This window comes from Dendrobates tinctorius, unplaced genomic scaffold (assembly GCF_039654945.1).
Source record: "Dendrobates tinctorius isolate UK_male_01 unplaced genomic scaffold, ASM3965494v1 ptg000045l, whole genome shotgun sequence".
NCBI classification, from domain to species: domain Eukaryota; kingdom Metazoa; phylum Chordata; class Amphibia; order Anura; family Dendrobatidae; genus Dendrobates; species Dendrobates tinctorius.
Window position 1 is genome coordinate 11,482,695 of NW_027361713.1, and position 14,749 is coordinate 11,497,443.

A 14,749-nucleotide genomic window follows, 5' to 3' on the forward strand; every position below is an offset into this window, starting at 1 on the left:
TTGTGAAAAATCATAAATGCTCATTATGCAGAGGTTTCATGCTCCTCTAAAATATCAAAAATTTGTTAAAATGTGGCATACATATTTCAGGGGAGACTGGAATACATTCACACAAAAATGTTGTGACTTTTCAAGTAGTCACAATTGATGAATTAGCTGCAATCATCTGGAAAACAAAAGGCATATTAGTTAAAAAAACCACTTGAATACAATTTAATAAGGTTTAGAAAAAGGTGCAAATTAAAAAAAATAATTGTAAAGGGAAGCTAGGCTAAAAACACAATGAATTATATCTGCAAATGCAATGATGAATTGGGTCTCAGTTGTTAAAATTAATGGTGTCCTTCAAACCTACACCTTGCCACGCAAAAAACAAACCCTTATGTGGGTATATGTAAAGGCAAAATAAAAAAAATATAAAAATCTGACCCTTGGATGAGGTTTGTGTGTGCGTGGGGGGGGGACTAAAATGCTTGACAAAAACTGAATGTGGTGGGAAGAGGTCATGGAGCACCAATAATTTTGTTCATCTAACAAGTTATAATTGGAACTGCAAAACAAAATCATTAACAAAAAATCAGTTTGCATGAGAAGTCTCCCAGCATCATACTCTAAAAATTGCAGTTAGAAAAGTATTAAAATTTTGACCTTGACCTCAACAGTAAGTTGTCAAGTCGGGGTGCAATAAAGGGTCTCTTAAGAGTTTTCCTCTACCGTAGCCAACCTGAGTTACTGCGTTAATACACAAGAGATTATGCAAATATTTGTTCTGAGCCTCAGCTCATCACAAAAGCGACAGTAACTTTCACAGATTTCCTCTCACTCTAGGTTACCATTCATTCAATTCACATGTCACAAAATATCTGCACACCAATATGTAGTATGGTTACAGGTCATACAGTGGCAAGTACAGTTCCAGTCTAAGTTCCAGTAGTACTGTTATCCTTGTATCCTTTCGACATTGACTTTTAGGATTGCTACTTCCAATAGGTGGCACTAGAGTTGTATTCCTCTTCCTCTCTGAAGAGACAATTTGCATCCTTGTTTTTAGAAACACTCAATACACTTACTAGTGCCTTATGTGCTTTTAAAAAGATGTAGTTTTACTCACCTTTATAAAATCTCAATTTTAACCCCTTCCTGACATCAGACGTACTATCCCGTCCATGGGACCCGGGCCCCTATGCCCATGGACGGGATAGTACGTCTACCGCGATCAGCGGCGCCCACGTGGTGAGCGCCACTGATCGCGGCCGGGTGTCAGCTGATTATCACAGCTGACACCCGGCACAATGTGTCAGGGGCGGTCACGGACCGCCCCGACACGTTAACCCCTTGCACACTGCGATCAAACATGATCGCGGTGTACTGGGGGTTAAAGGGAAGCATCGGCAGGGAGGGGGCTCCCTCCGTGCTTCCCTGAGCCCACGCACGGCAGCGCAATGTGCAGCGCTGCTGCGGGGGGCTCCTTTCCTGCAGGTCCCCGAATCCAAGATGGCGACGGGGGCCTTCGGGGGCCTGCAGGAAGCTGGCTTCCTCAGTGCCTGCAAAGCGCAGGCATGAGGAAGCCTTCTGCACTGCCTGGGACTATTTAATAAAGTTAAAAAAAAATAAAAAAAAGTGTTAAATAAAAAAAAATCGCCAAATAAATTAGAAAAAAAAAAATATTCCCCCAAATAAATCCATTTTTTGGAAATAAAAAAAAACAAAACAATAAAAGTACACATATTAGGTATCACCACGTCCGTAACGACCCGCCCTATAAAACTTTCCCATTAGTTAACCCCTTTACCGAACCCCTTAAAAAATAAAAATAAAAAACAAAGCAAAAAATGATTTATTATCATACCGCCAAACAAAAAGTGTAATAACGCGTGATCAAAAAGACGCATATAAATATCCATGGTACCGCTGAAAACGTCATCTTGTTCCGCAAAAAAAGGCCACACAGCATCATCAGCATAAAATTAAAAAAGTTATAGCTCGCAGAATAAAGCGATACAAAAAAAATTATTTTTTATATAAAATAGTTTTCATTGCATAAAACCGACAAAACATAAAAAAACTACCTAAATGAGGTATCGCTGTAACCGTACTGACCCGAAGAATAAAACCACTTTATCAATTTTACCGCACGCGGAACGGTGTAAACGCACCCCCCCAAAAGAAATTCCTGAAACTCTGGTTTTTGTTCATTCTGCGTCCCAAAAATCGGAATAAAAAGCGATCAAAAAATGTCATGTGCCCGAAAATGGTACCAATTAAAACGTCAACTCGTCCCGCAAAAAATAAGACCTCACATGACTCGGTGGGTCAAAATACGGAAAAATTATAGCTCTCAATATGTGGTGTTCCAAAAGCTATTTTTACAATAAAAAGCGTCTTTTAGCGTGCGACAGCTGCCAAATATAAAAACCGCCATAAATAGTAAATCAAACCACCCGTAATCACCCCCTTAGCTAGGGAAAAATAATAAAATAAAAAAAAGTATTTATTTCCATTTTTCCATTTGGGTTAGGGCTAGGATTAGGGTTAGGGTAGGGTTAGGGTTCGGGTTAAGGCTAGGGTTAGGGCTGAGATTAGGGTTAGGGGTGTGTTGGGGTTCGGGTTGGAGTTAGAATTGGGGGTTTCCACTGTTTGGGCACATCAGGGGCTCTCCAAATGCAACATGGCGTCTGATCTCAATTCCAGCCAATTCTGAGTTGAAAAAGTCAAATGGTGCTCCTTCCCTTCCAAGCTCTGCCATGCGCCCAAACAGTGTTTTACCCCCACATGTAGGGTATCAGCCTACTCAGGTCAAATTGCAAAACAATTTTTGGGGTCCAATTTCTCCTGTTACCCTTAGGAAAATAAAAAATTGGGGGCAAAAATATCATTTTGGTGGAAAAAAATGATTTTTTTATTTTCACGTCCGAGCGTTATAAACTTCTGTGAAGCACTTGGGGGTTCAAAGTGCTCACCACACATCTAGATAAGTTCCATCGGGGGTCTAGTGTCCAAAATGGGGTCACTTGTGGGGAGTTTCAATAGTTTAGGTACATCAGGGACTCTCCAAACGCACATGACACCCGCAGACCATTCCATCAAAGTCTGCATTCCAAAACGTCACTGCTTCCCTTCCGAGCCCCGAAGTGTGTCCATACAGTAGTTTTCTCCCACATATGGGGTGTCAGCGTACTCATGACAAATTGGACAACAACTTTTGGGGTCCAATTTCTCCTATTACCCATGGGAAAATGAAAAAATTGGGGACTAATTGATCATGTTTGTGGAAAAAATACGATTTTTTTATTTTCATGCCCGGGCATTATAAACTTCTGTGAAGCCTTTGGGGGTTCAAAGTGCTCACCTCACATCTAGATAAGTTCCTTAGGGGATCATGTTTGTGGAAAAAATACAAATTTTTTATTTTCACGCCCGGGCGTTATAAACTTCTGTGAAGCACTGGGGGGTTCAAAGTGCTCACCACACATCTAGATAAGTTCCTCAGGGGGTCTAGTTTCCAAAATGGTGTCATTTGTGGGCGGTTTCCACTGTTTTGGTACATCAGGGGTTTTCCAATCGCGACATGGTGTCCGATCTCAATTCCAGCCAAAAACGTCAAATGGCGCTGCTTCCCTTCCAAGCTCTGCCATGCGCCCAAATAGTGGTTTACCCCCACATGTGGGGTATCAGCGTACTCAGGACAAATTGCACAATAACTTTTAGGGTCCTGTTACCCTTGGAAAAATAAGAATTGAGGGTGAAAAGATCATTTTTGTGGAAAAAATATGATTTTTTAATTGTACGGCTGTATGTTATAAACTTCTGTGAAGCCCTTGGGGGTTCAAAGTTCTCACCACACATCTAGATAAGTTCCTTAGGGGGTCTAGTTTCCAAAATGGTGTCATTTGTGGGGGGTTTCCACTGTTTTGGTACATCAGGGGTTTTCCAATCGCGACATGGTGTCCGATCTCAATTCCAGCCAAAAACGTCAAATGGCGCTGCTTCCCTTCCGAGCTCTGCCATGCGCCCAAATAGTGGTTTACCCCCACATGTGGGGTATCAGTGTACTAAGGACAAATTGCACAATAACTTTTAGGGTCCTGTTACCCTTGGGAAAATAAAAATTGGGGTGAAAAGATCATTTTTGTGGAAAAAATATGATTTTTTAATTGTACCGCTGTACGTTATAAACTTCTGTAAAGCCCTTGTGGGTTCAAAGTTCTCACCACATATCTAGATAAGTTCCTTGGGGGGTCTAGTTTCCAAAATGGGGTCATTTGTAGGGGGTTTCCACTGTTTAGGTACATCAGGGACTCTCCAAACGTGACATGGCGTCCGATCTGAATTCCAGCCAATTTTGCATTGAAAAAAAAGTCAAACGGCGCTCCTTCCATTCTGAGCTCTGCCATGCGCCGAAACAGTCGTTACCCCCACAAATCAGGTATCAGCGTACTCAGGACAAATTGAACAATAACTTTTGCAGTCCAATTTCTCCTGTTACCCTTGGTAAAATAAAAAAAATTAAACCTTAAGTATTTTTTTTGTGAAAAAAAGTTAGATGTTCATTTTTTTTAAATATTCAAAAAAATTCCTGTGACGCACCTAAAGGGTTAATAAACTTCTTGAATGTGGTTTTGAGCACCTTAAGGGGTGCAGTTTTTAGAATGGTGTCACTTTTGGGTATTTTCTATCATATAGACCCCTCAAAGTGGCTTCAAATGTGATGTGGTCCTAAAAATAAAATGGTGTTGTAAAAATGAGAAATCGCTGGTCAACTTTTAACCCTTATAACTTCCTAACAAAAAAAAATTTTGGTTCCAAAATTGTGCTGATGTAAAGTAAACATGTGGGAAATGTTAGTTATCAAGTTTTTTGTGTGCTGTATCTCTGTGATTTACGGGCATAAAAATTCAAAGTTGGAGAATTGCGAAATTTTCAAAATTTTCGCCAAATTTCCATTTTTCTCACAAATAAACGCAAGTTATTTGAATGAAATTTTACCACTATCATGAAGTACAATATGTCACGAGAAAACTATGTCAGAATCACCGGGATCCATGGAAGCGTTCCAGAGTTATGACCTCATAAAGGTACAGTGGTCAGAATTGTAAAAATTGGCCCGGTCATGAACGTGCAAACCACCCTTGGGGGTGAAGGGGTTAAAGGGAAGCTGTCAGTGCTCAGTAAATTACAGACAGTGTCAGGTCGGCGCCATTATACTGATTAAAATGATACCTTGGTTGATGAAATCCGTTTTGTGGTTGTTGTGTAATCTTTATTTTCAGTTTTGAGTTAATGATATGCTCGTGCTCTGGGGTGGCCTGTGGGGGTCTTTATGTGGTGTTCTGATTAGCTATTCATCAATATGGCTTATGACAGGTGACTGATCTCTTAGTAACCTTCCCCCTATTTTGCATAATGAATATTATATATATTGAAAAAAACCTTCCTTAATTTATGTATATCATGAAATAAAATAATTAAATATACATTATAGATGTGATCATGCTGCAGCACAGGTGCCGCCGCCTGCCTGCAGGAGGTAATTTTTTTTTCAATATATATAATATTCATTATGTAAAATAGGGGGCAGGTCAGTGAGGTATCAGTGACCTGTCAGAACCCATACAGATGAATTGATGAATTTCTAAGCAGAGCACCATGAAGACCCCTCAACAGACCCGCCACGAAGCATGAACATATCATTAACTTAAAACTGAAAATAAAGATTAAAAAACAACCATAACATGGAGTTCCTCAACCAAGGTATCATTTTAATCAGTATAACGGCCCCAACCCGACAGTGTCTGTAGTTTACTGAGCACAATCCTTCTGACAGGTTCCCTTTAATACCAGCAAAACTATGCAGTTTTTCCTTTTGCACACACAAAATATTAACTTTTTTTTAATGTAATGCTTCATTTTTCCCTGTTTTATTTGCTGCTGATAGTATTTCTACTTACTATAGTTTTCATTTTCATCTTTTCATTTAGATTTGGATGAATGTATGGAAGGCAATGGGGGTTGTCAGCAGATATGTGTCAACATGATGGGGAGCTATGAATGCCGCTGTCGAGAAGGGTTCTTCCTAAGTGACAACCAACACACATGTATCCAGCATCCTGAAGGTGTGTTTTATGACACAGAACATAAATTATAGAAACTTTACAAACAGAATTTATACATCTAACTTTAGAGGTAGATGTAAGTATTGTTTCAATTGTCTGCAATAAAACAATAGTACAGATGAAGGTAACAAGTCTTATTATATCTTAATAGAACAAATCTCCAAACCATAATTTAATTGGTTATAAATGGCATAATTACCACATTACTAAGAGAAAAAATGCATAGCAACAACGACTCATTAATAGATCATGAAAAACCGGAGAAAATAGAGTCTAGGCTAGTTTACAAAGAGTTATCAAATTTTATTAATCATAAAAGGTGACATAAAATGTCAATGTATGCAAAAAGACACTAAATACAATACATGGGTGAGCAGACAATATGGAAAGGGGTACTTATATAATTAAAAGTGACCTCAAAACCCTAGAACGTGGCATGAATATCCTACCATCACGATTAGTACATATGGGATAAAAGATATATATGTGCTGCCACTAGTCACAGCAGTCTTAGTGGACAAAATGGTCCCAAGTATAACAAGCATAATGCTAAACCCCAGGTTCCGAGGTTCCCCCAATTATGATCAATGTCGTAAATAGACAAATCCAATAGCACTAAATAATATGGAGGGGCACCGGACACTGCGGCATGTAAAGGGACTAAAGATCGATAGCTAATGAAAGGCGTATAAGGCAGAACAATTGAGATAAATGAATCAACCGAAATACATCGCTGATATGTAATTACCCGTCATGCTTCCAAGCGTGAAGGCAGGAGGACAAACCCCGACGCACGTTTCGATGTGTAAATCTTCCTCAGGGGGCGTGGCTTTAATATTCCTAGGTTCCCATTTAAATACCCTATTTGTTTGCCAAGTTACCAATAGGAATATAATGAAGCGGATGGGCGTCAATGTATCCGCCCATGAACGTCACACTTAATCCCAATTCAATCGTGCCAGCCAATCCCCAGAGGCGGAAAGGGCACCTCCACCAATGATACGCTCAGACGTCAACGCTGACAAGCAGGAAGTGAGGGCGGTAACCCTCACTCCTGCCAGTTGAGTGCACACACGTCACTTCCGCCCTCAGTATGGAGCGGGGAGTGGCAGTATGGGGGGCGGGCATTAACCCCGTGCCGCTGATGAACCCGCACGTCACTACCACTCTGCTGCTGCGTGACGTGGGACGGCCGGCGCCTAGCCGTCACCAGGCGACGCAGTCATGCAAGAGATGGAAAGGACGCACTAAGAACATCCGGCAGTGAGATGGAGAGGACGCTTCAAGAGCATCCGGCAATGAGGGGGACATATAGGCATAGCAACCATGAACAGATTGCCCACAGGGAAAGTGATGATATAGGGGATATATCATGGAATTTGACATAAGGACAAATCCATCCAAGCATGTGCTGATATAATATAACATTAGGTGAATATAGTGAGGCACAATGATGACAATGTTGCCTTTAGATGAAAGCAAAAATAGAATAGAACAATATGTGATAATATATCTGCATCATTAATAAGATACATAGAAACACGTATATACGGGTATACAGATAAGATATATTAATATATGCACATGCATATAAAACACCAGTAAATTATGAAAATGAAAGCACTAAATGTTGGAACATCGCTTGATTACGAATAGTCCATGTAATAGTCAGGCCAAATCAACTTTACATAATGCAAGTATATCCTTGGTAGCGTGTTTTCCGTAATGCCTCAAATTGACATCTTGTCCACGAATCTTAGTGACACTGATCCTGGAAAGGCTGTAGGGACATGCTGAAAGCTCATCAATGGGATCACCTGAACGAGGCTAAAGATGTTGGTCACTGAAAAGATCACAATACAAACAATAAACAACAAACAATAAATATAAAAACCAACAGAGATAAATAAAAGCCAATCTAAAATCGTGGTGGGAAGTAGAAAAGCAAAACTCATTTGACAAAGAAAAGGATAAAGACCACAATTATAAACAATGAACAAGAGGGGTTAATCCAAAGCATTCATAGGAAAGAGGCAAATCCCTGTGATTAGTTTAAACCTTGAGGGGACATTGTTCCTAAGATGGTGATCCACCAACACTCTTTTTGTGCTAGTAGGCGTTGTATATCACCACCTCGTATTCCAATATGAATGTGTTGGATGCCCCTAACCATAAATGATTTGGGGTTACATTGGTGGAATTGTTTGTAATGCTTTGGTATGGTCTTTAGAGTCGAGAGGTCTGTGACGGCAGCTGCTGCCATAATGTCACGAACGTGCTCCCTTGTACGGGTTCGAAGTTGGCGAGAAGTAAGGCCTATATAAATTTTCTGACAGCCACAAGTGGCATAATATATCACCTGTGTTGTGGTACAGGTGATATATTGTTTTATTGAAAATTGCTGAGAACCATCGGCAGATATAAAGGTATTGGTGCGCATGATGTTCTTACAGGCCACACAGCTCCCACAAGGGAAGCATCCTTGTTGTGGGCCCTTTGAGTTAAAAGGATTTTTTGTCCGTGGGGCATAGTGGCTATGCACAAGGGCATCCAACAAGTTGTAGCCCCTTCTGGCTGTCATAAGTGGCCTTTCAGGTAGGAGGGGTGCTAGAGATGGGTCCGTTTTTAAGATATTCCAGTGCCGTTGTAGGCACTGTCGCATGGTCAACCATTCTCCATTGAATTTGGAAATAAACCTGACTTGATCCTCAGATTGTTTGTTTATCCTATTGTGGAGTGCAAGAGGGACGTCCGTTGGCTCCTCTTTGCCCTCGTGTATCCATATTTTACACTTCTATTGCTATAGCCACGCATCTTAAATCTATTAATTCAATGGAGAATGGTTGACCATGCGACAGTGCCTACAACGGCACTGGAATATCTTAAAAACGGCCCACAGACAAAAAAATCCTTTTAACTCAAAGGGCCCACCACAAGGATGCTTCCCTTGTGGGAGCTGTGTGGCCTGTAAGAACATCATGCGCACCAATACCTTTATATCTGCCGATGGTTCTCAGCAATTTTCAATAAAACAATATATCACCTGTACCACAACACAGGTGATATATTATGCCACTTGTGGCTGTCAGAAAATTTATATAGGCCTTACTTCTCGCCAACTTCGAACCCGTACAAGGGAGCACGTTCGTGACATTATGGCAGCAGCTGCCGTCACAGACCTCTCGACTCTAAAGACCATACCAAAGCATTACAAACAATTCCACCAATGTAACCCCAAATCATTTATGGTTAGGGGCATCCAACACATTCATATTGGAATACGAGGTGGTGACATACAACGCCTACTAGCACAAAAAGAGTGTAGGTGGATCACCATCTTAGGAACAATGTCCCCTCAAGGTTTAAACTAATCACAGGGATTTGCCTCTTTCCTATGAATGCTTTGGATTAACCCCTCTTGTTCGTTGTTTATAATTGTGGTCTTTATCCTTTTCTTTGTCAAATGAGTTTTGCTTTTATACTTCCCACCACGATTTTAGATTGGCTTTTATTTATCTCTGTTGGTTTTTATATTTATTGTTTGTTGTTTATTGTTTGTATTGTGATCTTTTCAGTGACCAACATCTTTAGCCTCGTTCAGGTGATCCCATTGATGAGCTTTCAGCATGTCCCTACAGCCTTTCCAGGATCAGTGTCACTAAGAGTCGTGGACAAGATGTCAATTTGAGGTATTACGGACAACACGCTACCAAGGATATACTTGCATTATGTAAAGTTGATTTGGCCTGACTATTACATGGACTATTCGTAATCAAGCGATGTTCCAACATTTAGTACTATGTCTGTGTAGATATTATTGCTTGGCCATCTTAAATATCAATTGTCCGACAAGTTGCTTTCATTTTCATAATTTACTGGTGTTTTATTTGCATGTGCATATATTAATATATCTTATCTGTATACCCGTATATACGTATTTCTATGTATCTTATTAATGATGCAGATATATTATCACATATTGTTCTATTTTTGCTTTCATCTAAAGGCAACATTGTCATCATTGTGCCTCACTATATTCACCTAATGTTATATTATATCAGCACATGCTTGGATGGATTTGTCCTTATGTCAAATTCCATGATATATCCCCTATATCATCACTTTCCCTGTGGGCAATCTGTTCATGGTTGCTATGCCTATATGTCCCCCTCATTGCCGGATGCTCTTGAAGCGTCCTCTCCATCTCACTGCCGGATGTTCTTAGTGCGTCCTTTCCATCTCTTGCATGACTGCGTCGCCTGGTGACGGCTAGGCGCCGGCCGCCCCACGTGACGCAGCAGCAGAGTGGTAGTGACGTTCGGGTTCATCAGCGGCACGGGGTTAATGCCCGCCCCCCATACTGCCACTTCCCGCTCCATACTGAGGGCGGAAGTGACGTGTGTGTACTCAACTGGCAGGAGTGAGGGTTACCGCCCTCACTTCCTGCTTGTCAGCGTTGACGTCTGAGCGTATCATTGGTGGAGGTGCCCTTTCCGCCTCTGGGGATTGGCTGGCACGATTGAATTGGGATTAAGTGTGACGTTCATGGGCGGATACATTGACGCCCATCCGCTTCATTATATTCCTATTGGTAACTTGGCAAATAAGTAGGGTATTTAAATGGGAACCTAGGCATATTAAAGCCACGCCCCCTGAGGAAGATTTTCACTTCAAAACGTGCGTCGGGGTTTGTCCTCCTGCCTTCACGCTTGGAAGCATGACGGGTAATTACATATCAGCGATGTATTTCGGTTGATTCATTTATCTCAATTGTTCTGCCTTATACACCTTTCATTAGCTATGGATCTTTAGTCCCTTTACATGCCGCAGTGTCCGGTGCCCCTCCATATTATTTAGTGCTATTGGATTTGTCTATTTACGACATTGATCATAATTGGGGGAACCTCGGAACCTGGGGTTTAGCATTATGCTTGTTATACTTGGGACCATTTTGTCCACTAAGACTGCTGTGACTAGTGGCAGCACATATATATCTTTTTTATCCCATATGTACTAATCGTGATGGTAGGATATTCATGCCACGTTCTAGGGTTTTGAGGTCATTTTTAATTATATAAGTACCCCTTTCCATATTGTCTGCTCACCCATGTATTGTATTTAGTGTCTTTTTGCATACATTGACATTTTATGTCACCTTTTATGATTAATAAAATTTGATAACTCTTTGTAAACTAGCCTAGACTCTATTTTCTCCGGTTTTTCATGATCTTATTATATCTTATTGCAGAACAATGACTTTTTCTCCACTTATTAATCTCTTCTCCTCCTGCTACCTGCCTCCCACACAGATGACTATTCATTTATGGTAAAATCTATGTTCAATAAAGTACAGATGGAATACAACTTATAAACTCACTGAGGGATCAGATTACAGCTGCTTCACATAGAGGTCTATGGGGAGGGAAGGAGGAAAGATGGGACCTTCTGTGTATTTACAGTATGTTTTTGCTACTACATCTGCTTTTGTACATTTATAAAATAAAGGTTTGGGAGTAGGATCCTGTTTTTGAACTGTGTGCAGTGTATGGAACCTCTACCTCCATGTTATTCCCTTGTGCAATCTGTTGCGCACTTCTGAACAAGGCATGAATTAATACGTTCAAACCATAACCCTTAGGCTTCAAAGTACTGGAAGTAAAAAATATATAAATTGTGGTGTGAATGTTGTTTAGGTCGCAATTATAGACCAGTTAACTACACCTATAACACAGTATACTTTTCATGATTTTACTGAGCACACTGACAAAATATTCAGTGCAAGGAGAAAAGTCGTAGTTACTCACCGGTTAACGGTATTTTTCGGAGTCCATGACAGCACCACCTGAGAGAGGGGATCCACCCTTCAGGAACAGGAAATCCTACAGATACATAAGGGCGGCACCTCTCCCACACATCAGTTAGTTTACAGAGCACAAAGAGGACCACCAAGGTTAATAGCATAATTTACGTACAATACTCTATTCAAATATTTATTATCAGTGTACATATAAGAGGAAGAAGTGCACACCCAAATTTAAACTAAAGGGAGGGAATATACGGGTGCTGTCATGGACTCCGAAAAATACCGTTAACCGGTTAGTAACTACGATTTTATTCGGTCGTCCATGACAGTCCCACCTGAGAGAATTACAGAGAGTAATAATTACTTAGGGAGGGACTACAGCATGCAGAACCCTTACACCAAAGGAGAGGTCTGAGGAAGCACCCAGGTCTAGTCTATAATGGTTGTAAAAGGTGCTCGGAGAGGATCAAGTAGCTGCCTTACATATATGGTCGATCGAGACTTCCGATCTCTCTGCCCACGAGGTTAGGTTGCCATGGCCCTGGTGGAATGCGCCCTCAGCTTGCCAGGAGCCGATCTGCCCTTTGAGGTGTATGCTAACTAAATGGCCTCCCTAATCCACCTCTCTAGCGTGCTTTTTGAAGCCCTAAGGCCCTTCCTAGTGCCCTGATAGGAGATAAACAAGGCATTATCTTTTTTCCAGGGGTCGGTAACTGCCAGGTAGTCTAGGAGACATCTCCTAACGTCTAGAGTGTGTAGTTTCCTTTCCTTTTCGTTCATTGGGTTAGGGAGGAAGGATGGAAGAACTATCTCCTGTGCTCTATGGAAACTGGAGGCTACCTTAGGCAAGTATGCTGGATCGGGTGTAAGTATTACCCTGTCGTCCCTGAATTATATGTAAGGAGGAACTCTAGATAACGCCTGGATGTCACTTACTCTACGGGCTGATGTCAACGCTACCAGAAGAGCCACTTTAAGAGACAGATTTTTTGTAGAGGCTGATGAGATAGGTTCAAACGGGGCTTCTGTCATGGCCGTGAGGACTAGGTTTAGATCCCATGGCATAAATCTATTTCTTACTACCGGTCTGGACCTGCCTGTTGCCTTAATAAATCTATTGATCCAATTGTTACTGGCGATGTTGCAGTTAAAAAGGGCCCCTAAGGCTGACACCTGTACTTTAAGGGTGCTGGTGGAAAGCCCCATGTCCAGACCTCTTTGTAAGAATTCTAGGATCTGTGCTATCGGTGTGGACTGCCCAGCTACTACCCCTGAAACCTGAAGGAATCTTTTACAGATCCTAATGTAGATTTTGGTTGTAATTGGTTTTCTGCTCTTAAGCAGGGTGTTAATTAGGGCTGGGGAGAAACCTTTCTCCTTTTGTAGTGCCCGTTCAAAATCCACGCCGTCAGATGTAGGCCAGCCACCTGAGGATGGTAGACTGGGCTCTGGGATAGGAGATCTGGGATGTCTGGTAGGACCCATGGGTCAGACACCGACATGGTCCTGAGGTATGAGAACCATGCCCTCCTGGGCCAAAACGGGGCGATCACTATAATCTTCTCCTTGTCCTTCCTGACCTTCCTCATCACCAATGGTAGAAGAGACAGGGGAAGGAAGGCATATGCTAGCCTGAAGTCCCATTTTATCAGAAGAACATCTACTGCCAGAGGTCCTTCTCTGGGATTTAGAGAGCAAAACTGAGACACCTTCCTGTTTTCCCTGGTGGCGAAGAGGTCCACTTCCGGCTGCCCCCATTTTTCTACGATCAGGTCGAAGATGGAGGTTTTCAAGGACCATTCCCCTTGTCTTAGAAGGTTGCGGCTTAGGAAGTCTGCCATGGTGTTTTCTCTTCCTTTTATGTGCAGAGCTGTTAAAGACAGAAGATGTTGCTCTGCCAATTGGAACAGCCGGTCTGCTACCTTCATCAGGGGTCTGGAACGAGTCCCACCTTGGTGATTGATGTAAGCCACGGTGACCTGATTGTCGGAGAATATTTGAACATGGTGACCCTGTAGATACACAAGAAGGTTTTTAACTGCCTGCTCTACGGCTGTTAGCTCTTTTAGGTTGGAGGACATTTCCATCTGATGGTAATCCCATTGGTCCTGGATTAAGACCTCCCCCATGTGGGCCCTCCAACCAGTAGGGCTTGTGTCCGTGGTGACTACTCGGGTTACGTTATATTCCCAGGGCACCCCTCTGACTAGATTTTTTTCCTCCAGCTACCAACCAAGGGATTTTATAGTATGTTGGGACAAAGTCACCTGGCCCTCTAGGTAACCCCCCAGGATTTTTTGATGAAGTAAAACCTCGCCCTGTAGAACTCTTGTATGGAACTGGGCCCACCAGACAGCAGGGATGCAGGATGAGAGAGAACCTAGGAGGGACATTGCTTTCCTAAGAGACATGGTGGGGTTATTGGAGGCGTTCAAGACCTGATGACGTAGGCAAACTAATTTTTCGGGTGGCAGACGACACTCCTGATTCTGCGAATCTAGGATTAGGCCCAGGAACTGCTGAACTTTCATGGGCTGTAGAGGGACTTCTTAATGTTTAGTAGCCACCCTAACTGTTCCAGAGCTGATTTTGCTTTTTGCAATTGGTCCCGACAATGGTCTGCTGTTTTGCCTACAATAAGGAGGTCATCCAGGTAGGGGATTACCAGGATATCTGCTTTGCATAGGTGGGCCATAACCTCCGCTATAACTTTACTGAACACTCGGGGGGCGACGGCAATACCAAAGGGAAGGGCGACATATTGTAAATGCTGCACCGACCCCTCTAAATGAACCGCGACTCTGAGGAAACGTTGATGAGACACATGGATGGG

The 14,749-nt window shown here is 42.0% G+C and overlaps 1 protein-coding gene across 1 annotated transcript in view; it reads left to right on the forward strand.

The window, feature by feature from the left end:
- The window catches only part of SCUBE3 (signal peptide, CUB domain and EGF like domain containing 3), a 1,051,867-nt gene that overhangs the window by 95,775 nt on the left and 941,343 nt on the right, over positions 1-14,749 (forward strand). The window contains exon 4 of the mRNA XM_073575619.1: positions 5,979-6,113. Coding sequence (XP_073431720.1) covers positions 5,979-6,113 — 135 coding nt within the window. The remainder of the gene's footprint in view (positions 1-5,978; positions 6,114-14,749) is intronic.